At 60.3% G+C, this 27,783-nt stretch overlaps 1 protein-coding gene across 1 annotated transcript in view; it reads right to left on the reverse strand.

Moving 5' to 3' along the window:
- Positions 1–2,026: 2,026 nt before the first annotated feature.
- DHRS3 (dehydrogenase/reductase 3) overlaps positions 2,027–27,783 on the reverse strand; it is a 37,442-nt gene continuing 11,685 nt past the window's right edge. The window contains exons 2-6 of the mRNA XM_028512285.2: positions 10,222–10,365; positions 9,450–9,569; positions 8,891–9,129; positions 4,834–4,959; positions 2,027–2,513 (exon numbers count right to left, since the gene is read on the reverse strand). Of these exons, the coding sequence (XP_028368086.1) occupies positions 2,429–2,513; positions 4,834–4,959; positions 8,891–9,129; positions 9,450–9,569; positions 10,222–10,365 (714 nt within the window). The 3' untranslated portion in view covers positions 2,027–2,428. The remainder of the gene's footprint in view (positions 2,514–4,833; positions 4,960–8,890; positions 9,130–9,449; positions 9,570–10,221; positions 10,366–27,783) is intronic.

A 27,783-nucleotide genomic window follows, 5' to 3' on the forward strand; every position in this document is an offset into this window, starting at 1 on the left:
AGCACGGAGCCGGGACTGGGCGCATGCACCGCGGCGCAGGCCCGGCGAGGGCCTGCTGCTCAGGAATGCTCGGAGAAGTCGGGGCTCCTCCTCTTCCAGCCCTGCTCCCTGAGATGGGTCTGTCCCCAGCTGATCTCCCGGGAGCGCCAGCAACAGGCCCCGCCTGCGCGCCGGCACAGCGGTGGGGCAGGCTGAGCCCAGGGGCCCGCTGTGGTGGCCTGAGGTCCCCGTGCGGGGTGATGCGTGTGGCTGTGGACACTCGGGGCCCGACCTCAGCAGGCTGGCCAGGGCGCCAGGAGGACCCCGTTAGCACCTTTCTCCCCTGCTCCCCCACAGTCTGGTGGCCCTTGTCCCCCAGGACCAAAATGAAGGTGATGCAGTAGATGAGGGGGCTGGGGGGGTCAGGTAGAACCGGGTTCAAATCCTGGCCCTGGCTCTCATGGCCCCACAGACCCGGTCACGCAACTTCCCTGCTCTGAGCCTGTTTCCTCACCCACAAAACGGTCCTTCTGACACCCCCCTGCAAAAAAAAAAAGGGGTCAGTGCCTCGTTGGCCCTCTGCTCAGCACCTGGTGTGGACCCCTGAGAGGCCACCACGTCACCCCAAGGGCGGCCTCGTCTGCCAACTCTCCCCGAGGCCTGCATTTCAGTTTTTCCTTCTGCTCGTAGGCACATCTTCGGCTGTGCGACAGACTGTGTTACGGGTCCCAACTCCCAAGCACTCCTCCGTGAGGACTGCAGGCCCGGCTGCATCCATGGCCGCCTTGACCACATGACCCGTTCTGGCCAATGAAACACAAGTGAAGTGACGCATTGTTTCCCAGTAGAAACTCTCCGAGTCCATGTGCGGGTGGTCAGGTGAGTCCACCTCTGCCATGGGAGGACATCGTCCACGCCCAAGGAGGCCTCTCCGTCAGCCAGGGTCCCCTCGTGGAGGCGACACAGAGCAGAGCGACAGCCACCCTCCCGGGGCAGGTGGCATGAGACCTGGGGGTCATATCCTGGCTGAAAACACCTTGTGGCCTTTGAAAGTCCTCGAAGGGGTCCCCGAGAGCTGTGTTGCCGTCTTTAGCAGCTGCCGGGGACCTTGGCCAATCACAGGGGAGTGCTACGCCTCGGGACGCGGCGGGCCTCGGGAGGCACTCCGTAAACAGTGGACATAGTCATGACTTGGCATTTCTGCCCACGGACCAGGCTGACCACCAATCATCCAGGCTGTGAGGCTGATCTTCCTCAAGTGTGGGTGGCGCGTACCTACAGGCTTTAAGCAGCGCTCAGGGAAGGAAGTTCCTCCGTTGCGTGTGTGGCCTTCTCGCTGCCTGCTCCCCTCCCTGAACTCTCTTCCTCCCATGAGAGCTGTGTAGACAGAGGCTACTTAGATGAGATTCCATGGTCTACCTGTGCTCTGTGCCCAAGGTCAGGTTCATTACGCTGCTGCAGGAGTGGAGAATGCACCCCAGAGGAGCTAGGGGCCTCTCTCCCCGCTTCTCCTCGGCTGTCATTTTTCCTATTGGCTGAGCCCGTGTCAGTCTCCTCGGCCCCTCCCAGGCTCCTCCCTCCTTTGTTATTCCCCTTCTATCCTTTGCAATCAAATTGTGCACAGGGGGCCCAGAGCACCCCCTTAGTGCTGGCCTTGTGGTGCTGGAGGTCTTCAGAGTTTTGGCTTCTCAATAACATTCTCCTCTTAGCACCCAGCGTGTGCTAGGTGGGGAGTGGGTACTCAGTAAAGACTGGGTCCACCCTCCCAAACTGATGGTGGAGAGAGGGCTATTCAGGGAAGTGGGTGGGGAGGCAAAGTGTCCCCTAACCCATGGCTGTCAGGAGCAGGGCCGAGTCAGCAAGGACCACGGGTACCCAGGCCCGGGCTCTGACACCTCTCCTGAGCTCTTTCTCACCCATTTCACTCCTGGCAGCTGGGACCCCAAACAGACCGATTCTCTTGCAAAGGATGGGGTTTTGTGGTTGGGACAGGTCCCCTCCCTTCTGCCCACCAAGGACCAGGGGCCAAGGATTGCGACAAAGGGACTCGCAAAAGCCATCTCTTTTATTTTTCGTTCCTGCCGCTCCACCGGTTTGCAGAAGCTGAGGATGAGTGGGTTCTGGAGGGACGGGGGAGCACCTCTGCACCCAGACCCCCCCCCCCAGAAAATAGTCTTTGCACGCTGCTGAGGCTGATTAGACTTGAGAAGCGATTTAACAATAAACTCTACAGAATTGGAAATGTACAAAAGCGTCAAGACGGCTGCTGGCTGGTTTCCTGCCTCCCCATGGGGGTCAGAGTCATGCCTGTCCGTCCTGTGCAAAGGTCCTGTGGCTGGCTTAGGGGGCGGGCGGGTTCTTCCCTGGGAGGGGGCAGCCCTGCTCACCCCACAGAAGTGTGCCCAGGTGGCCACAGTCCCCGCAGGCTCCGTGGCTTCCGAGCGTGCCTTTATGTCCGTCCTTTGAAAGTGTTCATGCAGGTGTAGGTTCCTGAGAATTTGTGGATCTCCTCCAGGGCGGCCTGTGGGAGGATGCTGGGGGGCAGGGCGAGGAGGAAAGAAAGAAAAGACGGTCAGTGGGGTGCGGGACCAGCCGCTGGGTCACTAGTGGCCGCCCAGATGGCGTAGTGGGGGGACGCCCACATGCCACCCCCGCCCACCCCTCCATGGAGGAAGCACTTTCGAGTAAGTGGACAAATGACTGTTCACAAAGCAAAGGGTAGGCAGGAAAAATAAGCTGTCAAAGCCACATTCTTTGCATTTCAGGGCCCACAGGTATCTCAGAGATCAGTGAACTCCAAATGCCACTTATGCAGCAAATATTTACTGTGTGGGGCTGAGCACTCAGGGGCTGGGCGTCACCTCTTGCAGGGACACTTCCCGTACTCACGCCCAGCCAGGCCCCTCCTCGGGCTCCTCAGTCCACTGCTTCCCCGCCAAGCCCTGGCGTTGTCCTCACTGTTTACCTGTCAAGCTCATGAGGGACCTCGTGGCGGATATGTCACCCCTGATTTCGGTCCCTAGCACTGGGCCAGGCATGAGAGGGACTCAGTCCATTTGTTGAATCAAATTGAAGGGCCCTGGCCCACACTGGGTGTAAGATGGCAAAGTCCCCCTTCCAGCGAGGGCAATCTGGAAGGCTTCCTGGAGGTGGTGGCAATTGTGTTGAGCCTGTAAAGATTTCTCCTGGGGTAGGTGAAGAGAAGGTGGAATGCAGGGAATGGGGAGGAGGGTGGCCTCTGCTCCCCGTGGGGAAGCTGCAGGGGACAGAACAGAAAATGTGGGCTGGGAGCTTACTGGGCTCAGAGTGCTGGGATGTTCTAGACAAACCAGCTTTTTTTTTTAGAATGTAGGAAAGGCTTCTAACCAGCTCCCTGAGGTGGAGGTGGCAGCCTGGCTTCGGTGCCAGCCTGAGTCCCTGCTCTCCTGGGGACGCACGGAGGCAGCCAGGAGCATCTCAGAGCAACGGTCAGTATGTATGCACCAAGGGAGGCCGCACTGTGCCCTCACGTGCCTCCCGCGCCGCCCCCCTCTGTCCTCTGCTCTGTTTCTCTGAAAGGGCTTTGAGTTTGGAGGAGAAAGGACTGCCTAGTGTGTCCCCTCCCTCAGGAGGTTTCTGTGTCCATGGTTGGAGCCCACGTGACCTGCAGCCAGAGGGGAAGCTGGTTTCCTGGGAGTCGGTGTCCGGTGAAGGAACTGGGGTGTTTCACTTCCCGAAAAGGCCTTCCAGATCAGAGGGGTTCAGTCAGCTAGGGGGTGGGGCCGGAGACAGCCGGGGGCCCAGAGGAGCCAGGAGCACGACCGTGGGTGGGTGGGATGGAGCAGCCTCTTTGGTATGGGACTCCGATGGAAAGGGTTCACTGTCCAAAGTCGGGGAAATTCTAAAGAATGCAATTCCGGGCAGACTCTGGAGGAGGACCCTCTCCTCCTATACGCCTACCACCCCTAGGGGTCTGCCCTTGGGGGCCCCACCCAACCAGCGCTGTGACGTATCCATGAATCCCGAGACATCGGCATCAGAAGCTCTGTCTTCCCCATTAGGGGAAACTTCCCGAAGCCTGGGGCCGACAGAGAGAATCGAGCAGTGGTTCTCAAAGTGTGGCGGCCCAGGAACCCCTGGGGTGCCTGGGATCCCTGCGGGGGTTCTGCGAGGTCGAACTACTTTTATAACAACACTGAGATGTCATGTGCTTTCTCGCTCCTTCTCTCACACGTGTACGCCTGAGTGTGCCAGAGGCTACACAGATGAAAAGGACGTGTGACATCACAACAGATGCAAATCAGAAGCAGACATGGGAACCCAGTTGTCTTCAATTATGTTACACAACAAAGAGCTTCGCAAAAAAAAAAAAAAAGTAAAACAATGCCATTCTTCTCGCTACATTCTTTTCTCTTTTTTGAAAATTTACTGACTTTGCACTAAAAAAATCATTTATGTTGACAGATTTTTATTGTTATTTATGAATAATACTGTAAATATAAACACATGTATAAATCTTGTAAAATTTCTTCTCTGTTTTCATGTCTACTACAGTACACAGCAGTAGATACAACTCACATAACCTAAAGCTCTTTGGGTGCCTCGATAATTTTTAAGGCTGTAAAGGGGTCCTGAGACCAGCAAGTTTGAGAACCGCTGCCCCAAATTAAGGACAGAAACCCTTGCATGCAAGCCACCACTGTTGTCTTTGTGCCCACAGCAGACATGACTAATGGATTGCACGTGTGTGCCCACCGCAGACACGACTAATCAATCGTGTGTGTGTGTGTATGTGTGTGTGTGAGGCCTCCTCTCCAGGAGAAGAGACAGTGGTTGGCTGGAGCCTGGCCCTGAGCGCTCTCCCCGGCCCCATACCTTTTCAAGATAATGAGGGCGTGCATCGTCCACGGGAGCAGCAGGAGCGCCTGGTTGAGCTGCACGGCCTCCACTGTCCTCCGGGCCACGGTCTCTGGCTTCAGAGGTGGGAAGAGGTTGGGGAACCTGGAGGCAGAAGAGAATCTGTGGGTTTCCCTGGGAGGACCCACAGCCTCCGTGGCTGACAGGTCTGGGTCATCCCCTTGGTGTCTCCCTGAGACTGAGAGACTTGAGTCCTGTTTGGGATCTTCACTCTCTTCCTCCCTCTGCCCCAGACGTGTCAGGGTATCCCCACTCCCTCACTCTGCCCACCGAGCCTCCTGGGCTCCATCGCTCCCCGGGCTCCCAGAGCTCCAGAGCCGGCTTACCTGTGGTGCCCGGGGAGGGGGCGTGGCAATGCCCACCGCCTGGCCCCTCCCTCCCCTTCTCACTCTGCTCCGGCCGCCCCAGCCAATCCTTCGGTTCCTGCCACTTAAGTTCCTTCCTGTCTCAGGGTCTTTCACCCACTGGCCCACCGGCCAGGCCCCTCCCTCCCAGCGCCTGCTCCGGGGGGCATCTCAGCTCACCCACTCACAGTGGCCTTTAGTCTCGTCCCCCTGCTGATTTGCTTCACTGTGCTAACATCCAGAATGGCCTTGCCTGTTTGCCCGTGTCCTTGTCGGTGAGACCACTGTCTCACTGTCTGTCTGCCCCTCAGACTGACCCCCACAAGGGCAGAGGCCTGGTGGGGTTGCTCCGGCGTATTCCCTGTGGGCTGGGTCCGGCACATACTAGGAGCTCCGAAAAAGCTTGCTGAGCCCTGACCAGTGTGGCTCAGTGGGTTGGGCATTGTCCCCCAAAACAAAAGGTCACGGGTTCAATTCCCGGCCAGGGCACATGCCTGGGTTTTGGATTCAGTCCCCGGGGTGCATACAAGAGGCAACTGGTCAATGTTTTTCTCTCCCTTTCTGTTTCCCTCCTTTCCCCCTTCTCTAAAAATAAATAAATAAGTTCTTCAAAAAATAGAAGAAATGCTCATTGAATGAACAGGCGCTGAAAGAGTGGCTGGTCCCCTGCTCATCTCGCCCGGAGGCGGGGCCTCTGCGGAGACTGCCCTTCTCTGCCCAGCCTGCTGCCCACTGGCCCCCTGGTTCACGGACACATTTATGGGTGGACAGACGAACAAGTGACCGAATAAGCGACGTCAGGGGCTTCTGGTGCCAGTTTGCGGGCATCCCACCTGAGACCTACAGAATGATGCCGCTCCCCGAGGGCCCAGCCCGTGTGAAGTGTGCACCGGGGATCACTCACTCCCGTTCACAGAGGAGGAGGAGACTGAGGCTCTGGGGCGTGGGTGGGGGGTGAGGGATTCAAACCAGTCCTGCACAGAGCCCCAGGCCCCCCCTCACGCGCTGCTTGTCCCGCCCCTCTGGGGCCTGGAGGCCCAGTGCAGAGGCTGCTGGCTCTGACCTCCGTCCCACCAAGTGCCTGTGAGCTGTTCTGGCACCAGGAGGATTAAGGGTGGTGAGTCGCCTGGGTCTGGAGCCACCCCGAGCGAAGGACAACTCTCCGGCCCCCCACGCCCTGCACCAGGAGGATTAAGGGTGGTGAGTCGCCTGGGTCTGGAGCCACCCCGAGCGAAGGACAACTCTCCGGCCCCCCACGCCCTCTGGGTTGGCCTCCGAGAGTCTACGGATCTCAGCCCCCGCCCTGCGCTTCCTTTGCTGTCACAACATGCCTCTGAGGTCCCAGGGGCCTGCAGTCCGGAAGGAAGGCCGGCCTCCAGGGTCCCTCGGGGCTGAGCGTGTCGAGGCAGCTCACCAGTGTGGGAACCCTTCAGACAGTCTGCTTTTCCAGGCCTCGCCTGGGCCCGTCCTGCTACTGGAGGGGGGCGGGGGGGAAGGCGAGGGCCCGGGCGAGACTGCAGGAGAAGCTGGCGAGGGGCCCCATTCTCCTTTCTCTCCACGGCGGGTGGGAGGGGCATCTGGGAACCACCAGCTCCTCACTCCCACGGAGGCGGCGCAGACGCTGGGGGAAGCACGCCCGGCCAGTCGCCATCTGTGTGGCCTTGGGCCAGTCACTTTGCGTCTCTGAGCCTCAGCGCCCTGTCTGTGAAATGGGGACACGAGCTCTCTCTCTCGGGGGTGCTGCGGCCAAAGGCGGTAGAGTTCGTAGAGCGTCTGGCGAGGGTGGAACACGAAGGTCAGGCAACGGCCGTGCATGAATAACAGCACCCAACTATATGGCCACTGTTGCCGGGAAACCCGTCAATTTTGCCCTAAACATCTGCCTCCCGCCCTCCACCCTGGGAAGCTGCTAAGCCTGGCTGGGGAGGAAGCCAATGCTTTTCTCCTTTTTTTCAGGAAGTGGGAGGTGGCTAGGCACTCGTCAACACCAAGCACCCTCGGACCAGTCTTCTCCCTAGCCCTCGGGGCTTCGTGCTCACAGGTACGCAACCTCCGTCTAGCAGGGGTGTCCAACCTGCGGCCCACGAGCCACCTGCAGCCCAGGACGGCCGTGAATGCGGCCCAACACGAAATTGTAAATTCACTTAAAACATTACGAGATTTTTTGTGTGTGTGTGCGTGATTACGTGTCCTAATGTATTTGTGGCACGTGTGGCCCACGACAACTCTTCTTCCAGTGGGGTGCAGAGATGCCGAAAGGTTGGGCACCCCTGCTGGAGCTCCCTGCCGGCCAGGCAGGGTGGTTATCCACCCACAGGAGCATCGAACCCGTGGAGAAGGAAGGGGGCACTTTTCTCAACCCCCTCTCAGAGAGGAGGAAGCTGGAGCCTGGAAAAGTGACTTGCCCAAGGGGACACAGGCAGTTTGGGCCCACACTCTCAACTGTGGAAAAATGACTTGAGGAAAACCTCGCATTTCCATCTTAAAGTGCTGGAAGGTGGGGTCTGCCAGTGTCCCGCCCACTTCTGCACCCAGGCGCCCTGTTAAAACTAAGATTGCCGCTGCTGCATTTCCATCCAATGCGCACTCATTAAGCACTTGCTGTATGCCCGGATGAAAAGAAACCAACGCAAGACCTCCTGGGCAGAGGGAGCCAACTCGGAACATTGACAGTCATTAATCCAGCCTCCTCTAAATTCAGAATCTATGATAATTTGCATGCGAGTCAGGTGGAGATGGAAACTTCTGTGACACACTGAGGGGACAGTCTGCCAGCGAGATGAACAACAGATGCGTTTATGAAGATGTTTATCGTAAGGACAACAAGAGCAAGGGGTTTGTTCCCAAGCATCAGGCGTGCCTCGGGCTTTGCTCTAGATGTTACTTGTGTTGTTTTTAATTCTCCCATACCCCCACCAAGAACATCGTATTTCCGCCGTTGTGCACACGAGCGAAGTGAAGCTCAGAGAGGGAACAAAACTGGCGCAGGAGTTCCCGGCTGCGCACAGGTGAGGTGTGACCAGAACCAGGTGTCCTGATTCTTGACCACTGAAACCACACCGGTCATCACCACGAAGCTGTGCTGAGGGACTCCCACTCGGCACGCACGAGCCGAGTGCCTGTGATGTGCATGCAACTAAGGGCCTAAACCTTAAGTGTACACAGTAGGGTTCGTTTTTACCCATGTCACCAGTGCCCCGGTCACGAAGAGAGAACGTTCCTAGAAGCCTGGAAAGTTCCCTCGTGCTCCGTTGCAGGCTCGCCCCACCCCTGCAGGGATGGCTCGGTTCTGACTTCTATCGCCACGGCCCGGTTTGGCCTGTTCTAGAACCTCATACAAATGGAATCACACAGAATAAAACCCTACTGTCTTTGGCTCTTTGGCTTAACGTAACGCTTCTGAGATTCACACAGAGAGCGGATCAGCACTCCGCTCTCTTCGGACAGCGGGTGGTACCCCATTGCACGCACTGGTGCTTCGGAAGCGCTCTCCGCCCTGGACGCGGGACCCCACACCTCTGTAGCATCCCACCATCCTGCAGGTGGGGAATCCGGTGCCGGACCTCACGGCCAAAGGGAAAGGGCTCCTGGTTATTCGTGTATCTGTGCTCTCTCTGCACATCCTGAACCTCCTGCCTTGCCGATCCGCTCATGGGGCCTGGCTCACTGACCTGACCCTCATGCCCTGGAACATCTCGGTGCTGGTGTGGAAGGGCAGCACGGTGGTGGCACTGACGCCCGGACAGTCCAGCAGCCCCAGGGTCAGGCTCTCCATGAAGGCGAAGGCCGAGGCCTTGGAGGTGCAGTAGTCGATGGCGCCGGGGATGGCGGACAGGGCCAGCACGGAGTTGAGACACACGATGTGGCCGTTCTGCAGCTCCAGCATGCGAGGCAGGAAGGCCTTGGTGGTCTGAGGGCGGGCAGGGAGGTCAGTGGGGAGCAGCCGCGCCCCCAGAGCCCCCTAACCACCTCAGGGAGGACAGGCAGCCCTGCACACACACACAACCCCGATGACGGAGCCCTTCCGGGTCAGAAGGGGGCCGAGGGCTGCCTGCCACAGGAAGTCCACCAGTCATTCCTTCTGTCCGGCCACCTTGTCCTTGGACATCCCTCCCGACCTGACCCCAAGCCCTGGGGAGCCTCTCCTTACTCCCTTACAGGGCCCCCCAGACGGAAGGAACAGGTTCACGTTCCCAGCCCAGGCCTGGGTCTCCCCGGAAGGGTCCTCACCCAGAACTGGCCCAGGGTGTTGATGTGCTGGGACTTGAGCAGGGCGTCGTCGTCGCTGTCCATCAAGCTCTTCCCGTGGACCACGGCGGCGTTGTTCACCAGGATGGTGATGTCGCCCACCTGCAGCGGACACGGGCCGCGCGCTCCGTGAGGGCAGCCCCAGGGGCCTGGGCCCTACGGGGGTGGGACCCTGCCATGTGACCTGGGGCCGCATCACCCTTCTGAGCATCGGCCGTGGTTTGTAAGGTAGAGCTAATGAGCCTCTCAGAGTCGTTTTGAGGATCAGAAATAATTTATGGCACATTTGTAATAAATGAGGTTATTGTCACGTAAGAGCTGTGGACATTCACCATGTGCTTGTCGAGGCGGCTTCTGCACCCTCGGAGCTCACGGGCACACTCAGTCTACACGGATGGCTGGGGTCAGGGGCAGGGTTTTCCCAGACAGAAATGGGGTATCGCCCCCGCCGCCCCCCAACTGGCCCCAGGGCCTAGGAGAGAGAAACTCACCAGGTCTAAATTCCAAAGGGGACAAGAGATGGTTACTTCGGTCATGGGATCAACCCACACACCCAATCCCTGCCCCCTGAATCACACACACGCATGCCCACACGCAGCGTGGGCCAGCCTCACGGGAGGGCCCTCAGAGACACTCTGGAAACAGCCGCTCTGCCACCGGCAGTGCCATGTCCCAGGCCACACGAGAAGGTTCTCTCAGGCTGCTATTCTCCGTGTCCCGCTGAGCTGAGGGTGGACCCTCCCAGGCCGCTCACCTTCTCCCGGACGGCTTTGGCCGTCTGGTACACCTCCTCCCGGTTGCCCACGTCACAGATGAAGTAGTGGCACTCCGTGCCCATCTGCCGAATCTCCTCCGTCGTCTCCTTCAGGCATTTCTCCGTCCGGCCCCAGAGAACGATCTGGAAGGAAAGCATGACAGCACTGAACAAGCCCGTTCCATCCAGAGAGTGTATGCAAAGCAAATGAATAATGCGATTTTTTACAGGGGTCCGGCCCACTCTGAAGCGAACCCACAATTTCTGAGCCCACTTCTGACTGATCCATTGACGGGTTATTTGCCAGTCTTACACACTCCTTCCAGCAGGACGCCTCCTCCCAGCCCAATCCAGTTATCCTACATAGTTAGAGGCAATTGCCCAGCTCCTTCGTAGAATGTTCCAGAAGGTTCTCAGGTAGGAACAACCTGGCTTTCTCACCAGTTAGGTCTAGAGCCAGGTTTAGGAACGCCAGCCACAAGATGGCAATGGGAGGCTCGGGCCACAAGGCGCACGGTGGGTGAGCCCAGCCTTCACCCAGCTGTGGTCACACGCGGTCACACGCGGAAGGAGGGCCGGGAAGAGAGGCAGCCAGGCTCCCGCCGAGGAGGAAACTGCCCCCCCCCCAGTTAATAAACCCAGGACTCATTACACCAGGAGGCGACCCTGGCAGGACCCAGAAATGGATTCTGAAAAGGGTTGGACAATTTTATGAATGGCCGGCCACAAAGGCTCAGCAGAGAAGCCCAGCTGTTTCTCAGCCTTGACCTAAGCAAGGACGACACAGCTCCTCCTGCCGTGGCCTGGGGTCCAGAGAGGCCCCTGTTGGTACAAGGGTTGGGGGCGGTGGGACTAAGGACCCCAACTAAGATTCAGCTTCCGGGGCGTGGAGGGAGGGAAGGCCAGGGCTGGAGACAAGCAGGGAGAGAAGGGATGAGAGGCTCCTTTGGGGATTAGGCCGATGGGTCTGTTTTTGTTTCTTCTGTTGCCCTTTAAAAGCATCAGTGGAACGCCTCCTTTAAAAATAAAACCCAAGCCCTGGCTGGCGTAGCTCAGTGGATTGAGCACGGGCTGCAAACCAAAGTGTCGCAGGTTCGATTCCCAGCCAGGATACATGCCTGGGTTGCAGGCCATAACCCCCAGCAACTGCACATTGATGTTTCTCTCTTTCTCTTTCTCCCTCCCTTCCCTCTCTAAAAATAAATAAGTAAATAAATATATTAAAAAAAAAATAAAACCCAACACGGAAACCCCGACGTGTGGAACCGAAACAAGGAGTAAGTTTCAGGTCCAAGTCTGTATTCTCTCACTTTGAAAGCAACTAAAGAGACGGAGAGGCTGTGCTGGGGAGGCGGTGCCTTCGAGGGGGCGTTCCAGATGGAGGGCCGATGACCTCGGGCCGGAATGCAGCTGGTTTCTGTAATGTGCTCTGCGGCAACGGCAGGGCAGAGCGGCAGGGCAGCAAAGTCCCACTGATTAGCAGTTGTTAGTAGTGACAGTTGACCAGCTGTTGACCTTGAGATCTCAGAAGCTTCCCTCAGGCAGCCGGGGCCCCAGGTAGGTGGGGCTCGTAGGGACACACCAAGGTGTTGTGGTCTCTGGTGAATTTGATTTTTTTTATTAGAGTTTTAAAAAACATTTGAAGTAGTTTCAAAAGGAAAATAAAAGCGTTTTCTCAACCGCTAAGACAACTCTGGGAAAGCCGGGTTGGAAAACCCACCTGGTCCAGCCACTGGGTTCATTTTAATTACAGTCCTGACCCACAGGATGGGTTATGGGGAGCTCGCCCTCGGGGCCTCTCCTTGACCCAGCGGCCCAGCAGGGGCAAACGAGCTGCAATTAGACAGGCTCCAAGAGACCCTCTCTTGTCTGTTAACTGCAAACAGACCTAGGATGCTCCTCCAGGCCAGGCCGGGGAGGCTCTTCCCGGGGACGATTAGACACAGCGTCTGCTCTGGGGAGGCAGTTTAGTGCCAGCCCGTTCCTTTCCACCCTTCCTGGTCACCCCGTCTGTCCGTCCGTCCATCCTTTCTCCCATCTATCCATCATCCCGCATTCCTTCCTTCTATCCACCCCACCCCACCCCACCATCCATCGATCCATTATCCATCCATCCATATACACCCATGTCCACCCATCATCCTCTGAGTGTATCTGAGTGAGTGAAGGTGATCCTTGGCCTCCTTTCTCCTGCCTAACCCCATCCCGCCTCCAACACAGAAGGGAAGCAGGACCCTGGAGCTGGCACAGCTCCCTTGGGTCTGGTGAGGCTGGGGACTCGGAGAGTTTCGGGGCAAGTTGTCAGAGGGGCGGAGCTTAAAGTAGGGGGCTTGTTGGAAGATGCATGGGTCCAGAGGCCTGGGAGCACCAATGGTACCGCAGAGGGTCCAGGGCAGCAGCCCAGATGGGTGCTCTTCCTTCTGGGCGTGTTGGGTTCTTCTCGGCACAAACAGGTGTGCATGGGGTTCCAGCAAAGGGGCACCGAGGGCCCGGGGACTGTGGGGCCAGAGTAATTCTTCCTGGACCCCCAAGTTCCCAGGTGCAGCAAGGGGGGCAGGGGCCTCAAGCCCCAGTGTGGTGTGCCCAAGACATGGACAGTCAGGGGACCCGGGAGGCCAGCCTCGCCTACGTGGCTGGAAGGACAAGCCGAAGATGGACTCAGGGCTGGGGTGCCGGAGGCGAAGTGAAGTCACACCCCTTGCCTTCTGTGGGCGGGGCCTGCCCCCGGGGCACCCTGAGGTTTGGCCATCTCCTTTAGAGGCTCTGTGGAGGATGCCCCTGGTGGCTGCAGGACTGGCCTCCTCAGGCCTCTGCTCAGAGCCCCACCCCCCTGCCCCAAACCCGTGGGGCTGGGGCCTGAGGCCCTTGACTCCGGCTTGTGCGTTTCTCACCCTGTGCCCAGCCAGCCTGTGCTCTTTGTTGCACGGATGAATGGAAGTTCTGGGGCCCAGGTAGGGTGGCATGGGAAGCAGTTAAATGGCCTAAGGCCGAAGCTGTTCCATCTTCCCTGATGGAGTTGTTCAGGGTCTCAGGACCCTCAACACAGAGTCTACTGAGACCAGCGGCCCACAAGACCTGGGGTTCCCCAGAGCCTCAAACCGCCCTGGGCTGAGCCTCGAGGCCAGGAGCCAGGTCAGAGGCGGAGGCCCTGGAAGCAGGGCGGGGAGGGGTTTTAGTCTCAGATAACAATGAGGCTGGGGGGGGGGGGCGGGGAGGGCGTGCATGGGCCTCACAGTCTGTGTGTGTGTGTGTGTGTGTGTGTGTGTGTGTGTGTGCAGCGCTGCGTGACACACCCCCAGGCCCTCGGGGGGAGGTTCAGAGTCCCCGAGGGCCACCAGGCCACTCGCATTCCCATCTTCGGACCCGGTGCATCTCCATGGTGGCGGCGTGGCCAGGGCTGGTCCATGCAGGGCAGACGGCGAGGGAGCTGAGTGGAGGAAATGGGAATGGCTGTGGCCGCTGTCTCTCCCTGGGCCTCTCATCTCCCTCAAGTCTGCCCCCCAGGCCCGGCTGGGTATCAGGACCCTGGCTGGTAGAGCTCAGCAGGCCCGCCAGGTGGCCTCTGCCCAGAATGGCCTGCTGCCGGCCCTGGAGAGAAGACAGGAGAAGAGGCCGCCCAGGGCCACAACGCAGGTGAGACCCCGGCCACAGGAGGCAGGCGGGGGTCCGAGAGGAGCATGGGGCGGGTGGGCCGGGGAGGGGGCAGATTTATGAGCCCTGGGAACCCAAGGCAGAGCCTCCTCTTAATTAACTCCCGTGACAGGGAGCAGCTGGGGAGGGTCAGCGGCCCAGGATTTGCTCTTAAGCTGGGTTTGTAAAATAAGGGCTCAGGGTAGCTCAACACCTCCTGGCCTGCCCTCCCCTCTGGGGCAAACGGTTGGCTTCTGTCCTCCTGAGCCTTGTGGCTGGGGAGGAGAAGGTCAGAGGGAGGGCAAAGACCTGTGACCTCCCGGAGCGGTAGGCCCCGACCTGTGACCTCTGGGGGCGGTGGGTCCACACCGGCCACAGGCGCCCTGCCCTGGCGGGGCCTCCCAGCCAAGGCGTGGCTCCAGCCCCTCCCCCGCCCCCCCAGAGCCATCCTGACAGAGGTGACAGCCAGCCGGAACCCCCGCACAGCCCCCAAGTTGAAGGCTGTTGTTGTCCACTTTTTGTAGGATATAAAGGTCCAAAGTCCCCCTGGGTGGGTGGTAGAGGCAGGATTCAAACCCAGAGTCCTTGTCTTCCACAGAGGCACCCCTGAACCCCGAGGCACCGAGGGGTATTCTGAGCTTTAAGAGTTCTGGGCCTGTGTCACGTGTCCCCACCCCAGCGCCCTTCCCCACCCGGTCCTCCTTAAGCCTCACGCTGCGCCCCGGGCAGGACGATGGCCCATCTGCTCACCAGAACAGTGCAGAGGGCCCCCGGCGGCCTGGGCGCCGTGCCCGGTGCTCGGGAGCCGACAGAGAGCAACACGGAGCAGACACGGGCCTGCCTCCGGGGGCCCGCGTTCCCGGGGAGGAAGACCCAGAGGAAGGAGAAAACCATCGGACTCGAACGACCATGAGCAGGACAAAGACTAAATGGGGGGCTCGGTTGAAATCGGGGGATTTCTGGGGTGGCTACATTACTTCCCGGTATGAGGAAACTGCAGCTCAGAGAGGCTAAGCACCTAGTCTGAGGTCACACAGCAGCTGAGTGACAGCCGGGGTGTGAACCCAGACTTGTCACCATCCTTCCCTCTGCCGGCAGGAGAGGAGCCATCTCCTCCCTTCACGCGGTCTCATGGAGACTGCGTGTGCCGAAGCTGGCACCCACTAAGTGTTCAGTAAGTCCCCTCCCCCCACCCCGTGATTTCCCACGGGGAGGAAGAGCCTAGAAGAGCACGGCGCAGCCTCTCAGCCTGCCCTCCTCTGCAGCCGTTAGAGTGACGAGTGCTCACGGCACGGAATACACCCCGGGAGCTAACGCTCCGGAAACCAGAAGGTGCGGCGTTACCTGCACAGGACAGTCTCCCTGCTACAAACGAGGCAGGTGGAGGGGGGCCCCAGAATGCACAGGGACAGGGCATGTCTCGGGGTGGGGTCATGGCTGACTGTCGTTGGCCTCCTCATGCTCCTCCGTGTCAGGAGCAAGGACTCTAAGGGACAAGTGCCGCCATTTATGATCTTGAGCCAGGGAGGCGGAGCCGAGCTTTCTCAGCTGATCGGGCCCAGGGAGACGGACCCTTCACGCACAGGGGCCTCAGTGCCGCGGGCCCAATGCCTGCTGCCCCTGCCCCCCCGCAGCATGGGAGTGGGGCTCCCATCCACTGCCCATTGGCATCTCTCTCCCCCTTGCCCAGTGAATGATGGGGGAGCTCGAGGGGCCCCAGAGCTCCCGGGGCGTGCGTGCTCTCCCACAGTGCACTTGGCCCTGTGGGTGCCCTCAACACCCTGCTGGGTCCACATCCTGTCTCTTGGGAGACAGGGGCTAAATCTCACCCACTGTGGGTTCCCTGTGACCCTAGCTTGTGCTCAGCACGAGCTGTCTGTCTCTGTGATAAACGCCAAGTATGCTTGCGGACTCCTATTCATCCCGCAGAACCCTGCTGGAAGGTCCCTTCAGCTCTTAGGCTTCTCAGGCTGCTCCTTCCAGCCTCACTACGTACAACCCTCGACCGTGGCAACATCTGCTGAGCACCTGCCGTGGGCCAGGTGTGGTGCTGAGTACCTCCACGTGCGTTCTTCTCGCATCCTCACCATCCCATGTGGAGACGGTGACTCTCTCCATTTCATGGGGGAGGTAACCCCCAGACAGGTAGAATGACTTGCCCAAGGTCATACCGCTCGGAGTAAGCAGAGCAGCATGGCTCAGAATTCACGTTCCCTACCGCCAGCCCGAACTCTGGTTTGCACCTCCACTGTGCACAGATGTGGGGGTGCTGGGCCTGTGGGTGAGCCCCCCTGCCTCCCCCACGAGGTCCGTCAGGGACTGCTTACTCACCTCGTGACCTCAGCACCCAGCGCGGGCCAGGCACAGAGTACCACTGTCTCTGAGTACCAGGCAGAGAGCTAACACTGTCACGTGGCGCTGGGCCCCGGAGGCTTCTGGGAACATCTGCTGACCAGAGAACCGGCTCTCCCCCACCCAGCCTCGCCTTCCTCGCCCAGAGGGGCCCACACTCAGGCCTGGACTTGACATTCACGGCTGGAGCTCAGCTGCAGAGCACGGTCCCACCAGCGACGTGAGCCGCCTGGTCCCTGGAGGAGCATCTGTTTATAATCGGCAGCTCTGGGAAGACCCAAGGCCCTGGGCAGGGCTCTGGCGGGCCAGCGCTCGTCCCCTGGGCCCCGTGCTACAGACCACAGCAGTGCTGCGCTGGCTTCTCAGGAGAAAAGAAAATACCCACCGGAGACCCCAAGCCACGGCAGGGTGGGCGGGGGGTGGACGGTCACAGTTTGGAGGGAGCACAGCTCTTGTCCTCCCAGCACCGCCAGCCGGCGACGTTGGTGAAAAGCTGCCCCTGTGGCCGGAGGAGGGCAAACGAGCAACCAACCACTGGGGCGTCCACACTGGGAGTTCGCGCAGGTGCCGGGGAGACGCGGGCGAGTGGATGCGCGTGTGTGGGCAGGCGCTGTTTCAGACACGGACACACGTGCAGTGCGAGGTGAATGCTGGGTTTTCCCCCACCCCCATCCCCCTCCATTTCCCACAAGAGAGCCCCGTCTCGAGTGGAGTGGCCCAGAACACGGGCCCGGAGCCGGGCTGCCTGGGCTGGCCTCTCTGATCCACCCCTTACGAGTTACCCGGGCTTGGAAAACCTCCTTTGCCGCTCTATAAATTCAAGTTATTAAAGCATCCGCTTTGAAGGATGGTTGGGAGGATGAAAAAGGACGTGACAAATGTTAGCTATTATTATTGCTATTATTAACCCCAGGAGTAAACCTTTCTCCCAGAAGATCCCTCCCACCCCCCCACCCCCCACAAAACTGGAGTCACCGGGCTGCTGGGTGCCTGGGTGACCCCTCTGGGTCGTCTCTGCTTCTGACACGGCCTTGACTGGGGCAGAACCACACAGTCCTAGAGACCTCTCCGTTCCCATCCTTCCGCCTGACTCGGCACACCCTCCCCCAGCTACACCCCCGGCCCAGGAAGGCAGAATCCGGCAGCGTGGCGGGCCAGCCACTGAGAACGCTTTGCAGTAGGAGAGGTTTTCTAGCTGAGCTCTGGGGGGGGAGGCCTGGGGGTTCCAGTGAGGACCCTAAGGCGGTGCCGAGGGCTGGGGGCGGGGTACACGGGTCCCAGGCCATCCAGTGCCGTGGTAGTTTTATTAGACCTCTAGAACAATCATTCTCCAAAGATTCCGTCACTCTCCAGGGCAGAAGCTCATTTTTTTATTTTGTTTTGTTCTCCCCCGAAGCTATTTTTTTTACTAGAATGCCTCTAGCTCTCACCCACTGGGAGGGCCGGCTGCCCCCGGCATGCATGCCCAGCAAGCCTGCCAGCCCCTCTTCCAAAGACTGCCCTTCAGCGACGGCGACAGTGCTCGGGCACCACCCTGAGACACTTCCGCCTCTCCTCTCATGCGGGAGCCAAACCCTCCCTGCCCCCGTGCGCCCCCTGCCCCTGGTGTGGCCTCAGGGGCGCTGACCCACGTCACCCCGGGGTGTCAGAGGTGACACAAACTGCAGGGCCTCTCTGATGGGCTGCAGTGCTCCCCCTTCGCCTTCCTGTCCCTGCACAGCCGAGCTGCCCACGCAGCACGCAGGGCTTTTCCACATGGCTATGAGGGGCAGACTCACACTGGCTCCGTCCTTCTGTGTCAGCCTGTGGGGTTGTCCCCCCACAGTCCCCGGACCACAGCCTGAGTGGGACCAAGACATCCTCCTGGGTGACATCCAGCCTGGAGCTGGCTCCTTGGGAGCCATAGGATAACCTCCAGCACCCACCCCTGCCTGTACCCAGCTGGCACCTGCACCCAGCTGGCACCCGCACCCACGGCTGTGTCTCACCCAGTCCTCTGGCAGCCCCGGGAGGGTGGTGTCACGCCCATTGCACATGAGGAACTGAGGCACGGAGGGGCTTTGTGATACATACCCAGGGTCACTCAGGTAGTACCTGGGGGAGTCGGACTCCAGCCTGCTTGATCTGATGCCCAGCCTGGGCCCTCGGCCACTGTATTCCACCTGTAGGAGCCAGCTGGGCCCGTAACAGGACACATCCATTCAAGGCACAGGTGTCATTGAGCACAGGCCAATGACAAGGACCAGATGGCAAGGCGTCCCCCTCCCAGGGTCAGAGGGAATGCCACCGCCCCACTCCGGGGTGGCACACGGACTCGCTGGCCAAGTGTTCACTGAGCAGGTGACAGGGATGGCCCTAACCCCACTGTATGGCGCCTGGGGGCTGCACGGGCTGAGGGGTCAGACTGGTGAGGACGGCGGACGCCCAGCTCTCTTCTCCCCCAGACCACTGTTACCTCCCGGCCGGGTCAACCCTCTCCCCTCTTCCTACACCGAGGCCAAGCCGACCTCTGCAATCCCGCAGCTGCCCGGCGCCCCCCAGTCCCTCCCACCCCACCCTGGACTGCCTGGCTCCCGGTTCCCAGTCCTCCCGGGCCGCTTCCCTCAGGACCTTTGCACCAGCTCTTCCCCGCCCCCCGTCCTCCTCCCCCAGGCAGCCCTCTTCCCACGCCCTTTTCTCATGGGCTCTGCTCAAGTGCCTTTACCCGAGAGAGACCTTCCCACCCCCGCAGACACTCGCTTCCCAGCCCTAGCCCTGCTTTTCAAAAATAACTTTTTATTAATAGAGTTTCTTTTTTACAGCGGTTTTAAGTTCACAGCGAGATGGGGTGGAAGGTACAGAGATGCCCCCCACACCCCGGCCCCCACACGCACAGCCTCCCCCACGATCCGCATCGACACCAAGTGGAACGTCGGGTACCCTGGATGGACCGGCATTAACGCGTCCTTGTCACCCAGAGTCCACGGTGCACACCGGTCCCTCTTGGTGTTGGGCATTCCCAGGTTTGGACGCTGCGTAATGACGTGTACGCAAGGCGCAGGGTCACACAGAGCGTCCCACTGCCCCGCAACCCTCTGGGCTCCGCCCACTCACCCCGGCTCCGCGCCCCCTCCGTCCATGGCAACCGCTGATCTCATTACTGTCTCCGCAGTTCGGCCCTTTCCAAAATGTCATAGGATTGGAATCACACAGCAGGTAGCCTGTTCAAACTGGGTTCTCTCACGTAGTCATACGCACGTACGCTTTCCCCACGTCTTTTCACGGTTTGACAGCTCCCTTCTTTTTAGTGCTTAGACACGTCCCATCGTGGGGATAGACCGCCGTTTATTTACCCATCTCCTGTGAAACGACGCCGGGTTGCAAGTTCCAGCAATTGTGAATAGCGCTGCCGTCAGTCCCTGCCTCCTTAGGTCCCTTCCAGGGTCGGAGGCACGTGCCTGCCCATCCCCGAGGAGATGGACATGTCCCGGAGGGGAGAGGGCACCCCTGCTCAAACCCTAACAGCGTCGCCATCAGCCGAGAGCAGGTGCTCAGAACCGAGTGTGACAACTGGGTTAAGTCCCCATCCCATTCCTGCGTGTGGTTCTTGTGCACCTTTTCAGTTCTGGGCCCCCTGGGAAGACCCTCCAGGGGAACTGTCTCAAAGGCTGATCCAGGGAGACCAGAGTAGCTTCTCACTTCTGACCCCCAAAACCCGGGGGCTGATGGTTCTTTTCACAAACGCTTCCAGCCCACTGGACTGGCTGTAGGGCCGCAGCTCCTGCAGACCGCGCTGGGAAAAATACCCGGCTGGAGAAGCTCCGGTCAGAGCTACTGGCTGAAGCCCCATGACCTCTGTCTAACCCCAGTTCCTCCCTCTGAGCTGCCCTTTGTGGAGAACCCAGGTGGCCTGGAGGTGGGGGTTCCCCACGGGGGAGGAGAGCCAGTACTTACAGACCACTCTCCAGCAGGGTGCACTTCAGTATTGCCACCCCGAGCAATGGGGCTGGAAGTCTGGCCTGGGGATGAGGCTCAGCCAGGCTAGGAAACTCAGGCCAGCTGCCCTGCCAGAAGTTTCCCAGCAGCCCTTGAACCTGGACTCCAAAGCCCAGCTCCCTCACTGCTCCCTGTCCTGCCTCCCTCACGCCTGGACTCACTCACTCACGGCTGGGCTTTGAGAGGCCTTGGGATTCAGTGGAGAAAACACACAGATCCATCCCACCCTCCCGGAGTTTGCGTTCCCATGTGGATGCGGACGCTGGGTCACGATGAGCACATGGACACTCTACTATATGGCACGTAGAGGTGGTCAGAAGTGCAGGGAAGAAACAGGCAGCTCGGGAAGGGGTGCAAGGGGCATGCAGATGGGGGAGGGGGCAGGGAAGGTCACAACTGGGCAGAGACTTGAGGGGAAGGAAGCAGGCAGTGACACCCAGGTTCCAGGCCGTTCCAGGCTGAGGAAACGGCCAGTGCAAAGGCCCTGGGGTGGGAGTGGGTTTCCTGTGTTGGGTGACAGCAAGGAGGCCAAGTGGTGGAGCCCAATGGGAGACAGGCAGGAGGTTGGGGTCTGGGGCTTCTGCCCCCAGTGGTGGGAAGCCCTGGGGAGGGTCACGGACAGAGCCGTGATGGCCCCTGACTCCGGTTTGGGGCAAGCTCTGACTGTGGAATTGGAGGTGTGGGAGGGGTGGGAACCAGGGCAGCGCAGGGGCCCAGAGGAGCTGCTGTGTGGCAGGTGGCAGACGTGGTCCAAGGCAGGGGCCGGGGCCCCGGGGCGGAGGTGATGGGAAAGAGGAGATTCTGTCTGGCTGCAGGGTTGGGCTGCCACAGAAGGAGGACCCCACAGGGTGTGGCCTGAGAACAGGGAAGAAAGGGGTTGCTGTGGACCGAGTTCCAGGTGTGGAGAAAGAGAAAGACCCCCGCCTCCCACCCCCAGGTCCCTCCATCTTCCAGAACCCTGGGCTTACGCGGAGGGAGGGGGCGGGGTGGCCGAGCGTGAGGAAACAGTTCCAGGTGGCCGGGGCAGCCTCCCCAGGCCAAGGTGTCTGGATGCCCGCCCAGCCGGCCAGCTACCCACCTAGCGCCGCTGGTAAACACATCAGTTTCCAATAACAAAGGGGCCGGCCATCCCAACCCAGGCCCTGACAGTCAGGAGCCGCGGCCTGCGCCGCGCCGGGAGACCGGCCTGCGCTCCGAGGGCTGGGTGAGGGGGTGGCAGGAGGAGTCGCTGGGCGAAACCTCAACGGGTCTGGCAGGCGGCTCCAGGAAGTCTTTCTGAAAGTGGGCCCAGGGGCGGGAGGAAGGTGGGGGCGCCCGGGGTCGGGAGGGGATGGGGCGGGGCTGCGCTGGAGTCCTGGGTGGGGATTGGGCCGGGATCCCATTTGGCGGATGGGAAAGGGATGGAAAGAGTAGGTAGATGGAGAGGAGGTGGGGCAGGGTGTCTGGTAGGGGTGCGGGGGGGTGGGGGGTGAGAGGGGGGAGGGTGTTTTGGAGGGGCGCCGGGTTAGGGTTGGGGAGCTGATGGGGAGGTTGGAGCTGGGGTTGGGGGTGCGGACAGGGGAGGGGGAGGGGCGGGGTTGGACTGAGGATGGGGAGGGGGGTTGGGGCGTGGAGGGCGGGAGGACTGGGGGCAGGGAGCGGATGGGGGGGAGGTCCCCCTCGGGCTGCAGGGACCGCCCTCGCTTCCTCCCTCCTGCAGAGCGGTAAACAAACGCGGTGATGTCAGGCGCTGCTGACCTGCCGCTGAACCCAGAGCTGTAAATGAGATGCAAGGTGCCAGCAGCCTCCGGGCCGCGGCCTGCGAGCCACACACGCTCCTCCGCGCCGGCCTGAGGTTACCCCAGCTGCACACGCGGACAGGATGCTGCAAACGCCACCAGACATTGCAACACGCAGCCAGTCTGCTGGCCGCAGCGTGAACCGTCCCGACGCCCTCCGCCGCCGCCCCCCTGGTGGGCACTGGCCCAGCTGGAGCAGGGCCGCCCTCCTCCCTCCCGAGCATCCCTGGGGGCTGGCAGCTTCCATCCAGTGGGGAGCAGCCTCCGCAGCAGGGACCCGTCCTGTGCCTCCCTGGGGGGGGCACCCCCCAAACCCGGGGCTGGGCATCCGGGGTCAGCTTTGGGCTTTCTGCCCGCCAGATTGGGGAAGTGCCTGCCTTTGCACTCGGCTTTCTGGGAAGTTCATTTCTCTTCAGTGAAGCAGATGCTGGAAGCCCTTCCTCTAGGTATAACCAGATGCCAGAGTGTCCCAGCCAACCACGCCCCCCTCCACCAAGCAGGGGGCCACCCTCTGTTCCAGGGATCTCCCAGGGCGGTCCTGGACCGCATGCCCTTGGCAGCCCTGGAGCCTGAACTGCCCTTGGGAATGGAAGGCAGCCTGGCTGGGGCCAGGCCGGCCAGTGCTCTGCTCTGGAGTTGATTTGCTGTGTGACTTTTGCATGAGTCACTTGGCATCTCTGGGCCTCACCACCTCCCGCTGGGGAAGCGGGGAGAATTGAAAGTGGGGAAGGTCCCAAGTCCAAGCACCCTCACCAGGCTGCGAGGGTTAGTTAGAAACCTCAGGAGCCTCGGGTGCAGGGCCTGGCCCCTAGGACGTGGGGATGCTCAGAGAAAGGAAGGCAGACCCTGCACTCACCCACCTGCCCCTCCAGACTGGGCCTTCCAGGTTCAGTGTGGAAAGGCCCGCTGTCGAGGCATGTGGGTAAACAGTCTCCTGGGCCCAAGGATCCTCCCCATTGGCTGCTCCACTCAGACCCCACCAGCTCAGGTCCTTTGGGGGTCAGAGGAACCTAGAAATGACCCCAAGTCTTTGAAAAACACCCCCAAAATGTAGCAGATGCAGCTTAACACCAGAGCCAATACCAGCTTCCCTTCTGCTAAAGTTGCTATTTAAATCTCTCTCCCTCCTGTCACCCTGTTTTATTGTCTTTGGAACATTCTGTCACTGAAATATTCATAGTCATGTGCTTGTTCATTGTCCATCTTCCTCCCCAGCACACACACACGCACACACCCCTAGAACCAAGGCCGTCGAGCCCAGCAGCTGGCCTGGTACGTGAACAAAGGAATGAAATCACTTTGCCTCCCCTGTGGAACAGGTGACAGTGCCCCTCGAGGGCACCTCGGGAGGGAAAATGCTGACAACCCACGTGGCAGGGCTGTGCGGAGGACCAGCCACATCATGGGCAAGGCCCCACACAAAACGAAGACTCAGGCCCCTAGTTCCAAAATGACGGAGAATGTCGAGACGGCAGAACAGTAGGGCATGAACCAGCAGGGCCCCTCTGGGCTGGGGGGGGTTCCTGGGAGACTGCACAGGTCGCAAAGCCAGGGAGCCGGCCCAGGCGGTGGTGACACGGAGAGGCCGCTCAACAGCAGTACCCTGGGGGAGGGAACGCCGCTTCGGCCTCCCGCCCCTTCCCTGGGCAGCCCGGCCACTGGGGGATGCGGCATTGCACACTGCACTCCAGACAGACCGGGCACCCCAGACAGACGGCCGGCTGCCTGCCCGCAAGCAAAAGCAGTCGACACAGAAGCACGTTCGAGTCAGGGGCGAGAGGAATCGCCAAACAGTTGCCGCCACCACCGTTAGCATTTATTTACAGGTTCCTCCAAACTGGACAGGGAACCCACGATCCCTGGAGATGGGTTCTGCAACCCAAAAGACTCTGAGATCCTTTTCTCCTTCATTGGATCCACACATTTAGGCAAGTCCTTCAGAGGCTGTGGGCCTGAGCTACTGGTCCTTTTTAAAGGGGAGGCACTGAGGCCCTGGAAATGTGAAGGGCGCGGCCAGGAAGTGGCCAAGCCGGGACCCCAACCCCGGTGACACGTCTGGGAGCTGCTGGCAGAGGTGAGAACACAGCTGTTGTTTGGGGAGAGGAGAGGCAGACTTTTTTCAGGGTGTCTTGCAGCGTGCCCCTCCTACCTGAATCTGAACTCCGGAGGGAGGTCCCTGAGCTGCCGTGTCCCGGGGAGACCTCCAACTCATTAAGCATAATTTATGGGCCGGCCTCCCGAGGACAAGCTTTAAATTACCTGCCAGCTGCGCCGGGGTAACTGCCCTGTGGCTATTAATTCGGAATCAGTTTAATCTCTGCTGGATGAAGGTCAAACACCACTGAGTGGACCCTTCTGCCCGGCTGGTGGCTGGCACCCCGCTATCGGTCTGGGGATCAGGGTCCAGAGGGCTGGGGGTGAGGGGGTTCAGGGGAAGTGAGAGGCCACTGCCACGGGAAATGGCCGGGTCAGCACATCCCGCAGAGGCCAGGATGTTGGGAACAAACCCGAAAGGGCCTCAGCCCAGGAAGCCGGGCGGGGCGGGGTTTCCCCTCCATGCCAGCCCTGCAGAGCGCGGCTGCTGGTCCACAGGGATCCTCCACCTTCGGGGGGTCAGGCTGCCCCCCCGCTTCCTTCGGCCTGTCTGGTCCTGCCTCCTGTGGGAAGCCTGCGTGGACTCCCTCGTGCTTTCCCAAGCAAGTCCAAACTCCAGTGCGTGGCCGCCATGCTCCGCCAAGCCGGGCCCGGCCTTTGTCCCCTACTGTCCGCTCACAGTTCTGCCCACAGTTCTGGCCAGCCCAGTGCCTTTGGGGTTCCTGGAAGGGGCCAGACTCTCCCATCTCCCGCTTTCCAAACACCTCGTCCTTGATGCCTTACCCGAGAGCCCGGTCCTCGCCATCTCCAGCCTTTCTTCCCCAGAAGCTGGACTGCCTGGATTCAAACTGCGTGACGGGGTGTGTGCTGTGTGATGTTAGGCAAATATTGACCTCTCTGAGCCTTCGTTTCCTCATTTTTGAAGTGGGGTCAGTCCTAGTTCCTACCTCACAGGGTGGCTCTGAGGAGCAAATTGGATTCTCCCTGTGAGTGGCTTTTAGTGTGTAGGAAGAACTTTAGTAACAGTTCAGAGACTGGCTGGAAACCACGCCCTGGACTCACAGTCTGGCTCATCGGTCGCTCCATCCAAGTGCCCATCACACCCAAGTGTCACTGACCATCACTGGTCCATCTTCCCAGCTAGGCCGGGGATGGAACCTGGAACCCTAATTTTTCCCTGCAATGCCCCCCTGGTCCCTGCGACCTAGGACAGCTCCCTGCATGTCCTTCCCTCCTTCCCTCTCGTCCCAAGAGGAATCTCTCCAGCTGACCCAGAGCTCTCCCTTCTGTGGAGCAGCTGCCCACCCAGTTCGGGGTCAATGAAAGTCTTCCGTTTCTGCGTTGCTCTCCAAGGGCGAACCCACCCCGATGACGTCCTGCTGCCCTGGTCACATTGCCAACTGCTCTGCGGCAGGAACCGTGACATCGTCCATCCCTGACGACTCTGGGTGGCCCTTGGAACACAGCTTTGTATTCAGCGGGTGCTCAGGGCAGACCCAAGCAGCATTTTCCGAGCCCCTGGCCGCCTGCAGGGTCAGAAGTCTCCTGGAATCGTCCCCCGGCCTTGGGAGGTCGGGACTAGCACTGTCATTTCCAAAACCAGGCTCCGAGGGCATGGCTGGCAGAATGTGCCCTCCCCCAAGGACGCCCCCGTGCCCACACGTCCCCAGAACCCGGGAATAGGTTACTTTACGTGGGAAAGGGGAGTTAAGGTTGCAGGTGGCATTAAATGGGCTAATCAATTGACTCTAAAATGGAAAATGATCCTGGATTATCCAGATGGGCCAGTGCCATCACAAGGGGCCTTAGCGGTGGGAGAAGGACACAGAAGGCGGGAGTTAGAGGGAGATGTGGCCGTGGACGCTGGGTCAGAGCAGTGCAGGCTTGCCGGCCTTGAGATGGAGGGAGGGGCCGCAAGCCAAGGATTGCAGGCAGCACTGGACGCCAGGAAAGGCCAGGAGACGGACTTTCCCCTACAGCCTCCCGAAGGCAGGCAGCCCTGAGCCCTTGGTTTTAGCTCCCGAGACCCGCGCCGCATTTCCGACCCCCAGAACGGCAAGAGAACGAATGTGTGCGCTGTTTTTCGGTCGTGTGTTGGAGGGGCCACAGGAGGCTTCTGTGGGGAGCCTGGGGGACGACGGGTCCAAGGCCACCAGCCAGAGGAGCTGGGAGTGAGATTCGGGTCTGCCCCCAAGCCTGGGCTCTCGCAGGCAGAGCCGGTCTCCACGCTAAGCCATCAGCCTCATGAAAAACGAACCCTTCCTGTCGTGAAGAAAAGCCTGTTGTGGACAGAGCACGAGGGGGCGGGAGTGGACAGTCTCACAAGACCCACAGCCTCACCGGCAAGGACAATGTGCGCTGCGACCCACACACCCTGTGCTCAGGACTTAACATACGTTGTCTCTTCGAATCCTCACTTTACAGATGAAGCAGCAGGCTCCGAGAGGCCCAGTAACTCGCCCTGGGCCACTCAGCAATCGAATGGAAAAAGCCAGCCTAGAAACTTTGGTTGGTTGACTCCTGAGCTGAAATCTGGGTCATTATTCTACACCGACTCCTTGGGGAAGAAAAACACGGACACTCGCACACACACACACACACACACACACACACCTGTCAACATGAAGACTCGAGAGGTGGCCCCCAAACCAAGGCAAGGGAGCTGCCGGCCGAGGAGGTGTGAGCCCTGGGAGGGCACACAGCGTACCCAGCCCGCACTGGGGGGCCTGGAGGCCCCCGCCCCCTCTGCTGGGGTTCACCGGGAGGTGACACTCCCCGTCTCTGCCCAGTGAGATGGGAGGACATGGGGTGTGGGAGCCAAGGGTGGCCTGACCTCACACGGGTGGTGTCTGGCAGGACTGCCTGTCCGAGGGAAGGTCAGGCTGACCTCTGTGGTCACACTGGCCCCAGCTCCCCATGACCGGCTCAGGGGCCTGCCTCGACTGCGTCCCCTGGGTCCTGGGAGCTCGCAAGGACCCCACCTTGGAAGGGCCCGGTATCAGCTGCCTTGGCTCACCTGCCTGCAGCGGGGAAGGAGGCGACCTAAGCAGAGGGCCTCTCTTTCTCCTGTCCCATCACAGTGGCCTCAAATCCAGGAGAAAATGACACAGGAGGTCTGTTGACAGCTTGTCCGGCCGCTCTGAGCAGCTGTTTGTCCTGCCCAAGGGCCGGGCGGTTCCGGCTGCACTGGGGAGAGCTCATCTCTTCTGACCCGCGAGAGCCAGTGAGCGGCCCGATGGGGTGGGCAGGACTGGACCCGGAGGACGGGCCGACAGGGAGGCCCGCGTGTCCTGAAAGTTCCCTCTCAGGATGACTGAAAACTGGAGTGTCCTTCCATGAGAAGGGGGCCTGGACGCCCGCACCCAATCGCCCTGCTCCTGGTAACGGCGCCCAGGTTCCCCCCCAGAAGACCCCCTTCTCACTTGCAAGCACCATCTGTGGCTTGGCTGGGGCTGGAGCACCCCTGGCTCAGAGACAAACCCGGGAGCCACAGCTGGCCGGCCCATCAATCACCGAACCATGACAAGCAACTCCTTCGGGCTCGACCCAGTCACAGCCAGGGCCGCCCAGTCCTGGACCCTTCTGGGACTGCTGGGTGGAGGACACCAGTCTGTCCACTTGAATGGGAGCTTGGGGGTTTGAGGCAGCAAGGGACGGATGTGATCTGCCGCCTGGCAGAGAGGGCCTGGGTGGAGAGAGGCGGAGCCCCGACGACATCGCGTGAGCCCCTGGA

The sequence above is a fragment of the Phyllostomus discolor genome, chromosome 5, assembly GCF_004126475.2.
Source record: "Phyllostomus discolor isolate MPI-MPIP mPhyDis1 chromosome 5, mPhyDis1.pri.v3, whole genome shotgun sequence".
Classification (NCBI taxonomy): domain Eukaryota; kingdom Metazoa; phylum Chordata; class Mammalia; order Chiroptera; family Phyllostomidae; genus Phyllostomus; species Phyllostomus discolor.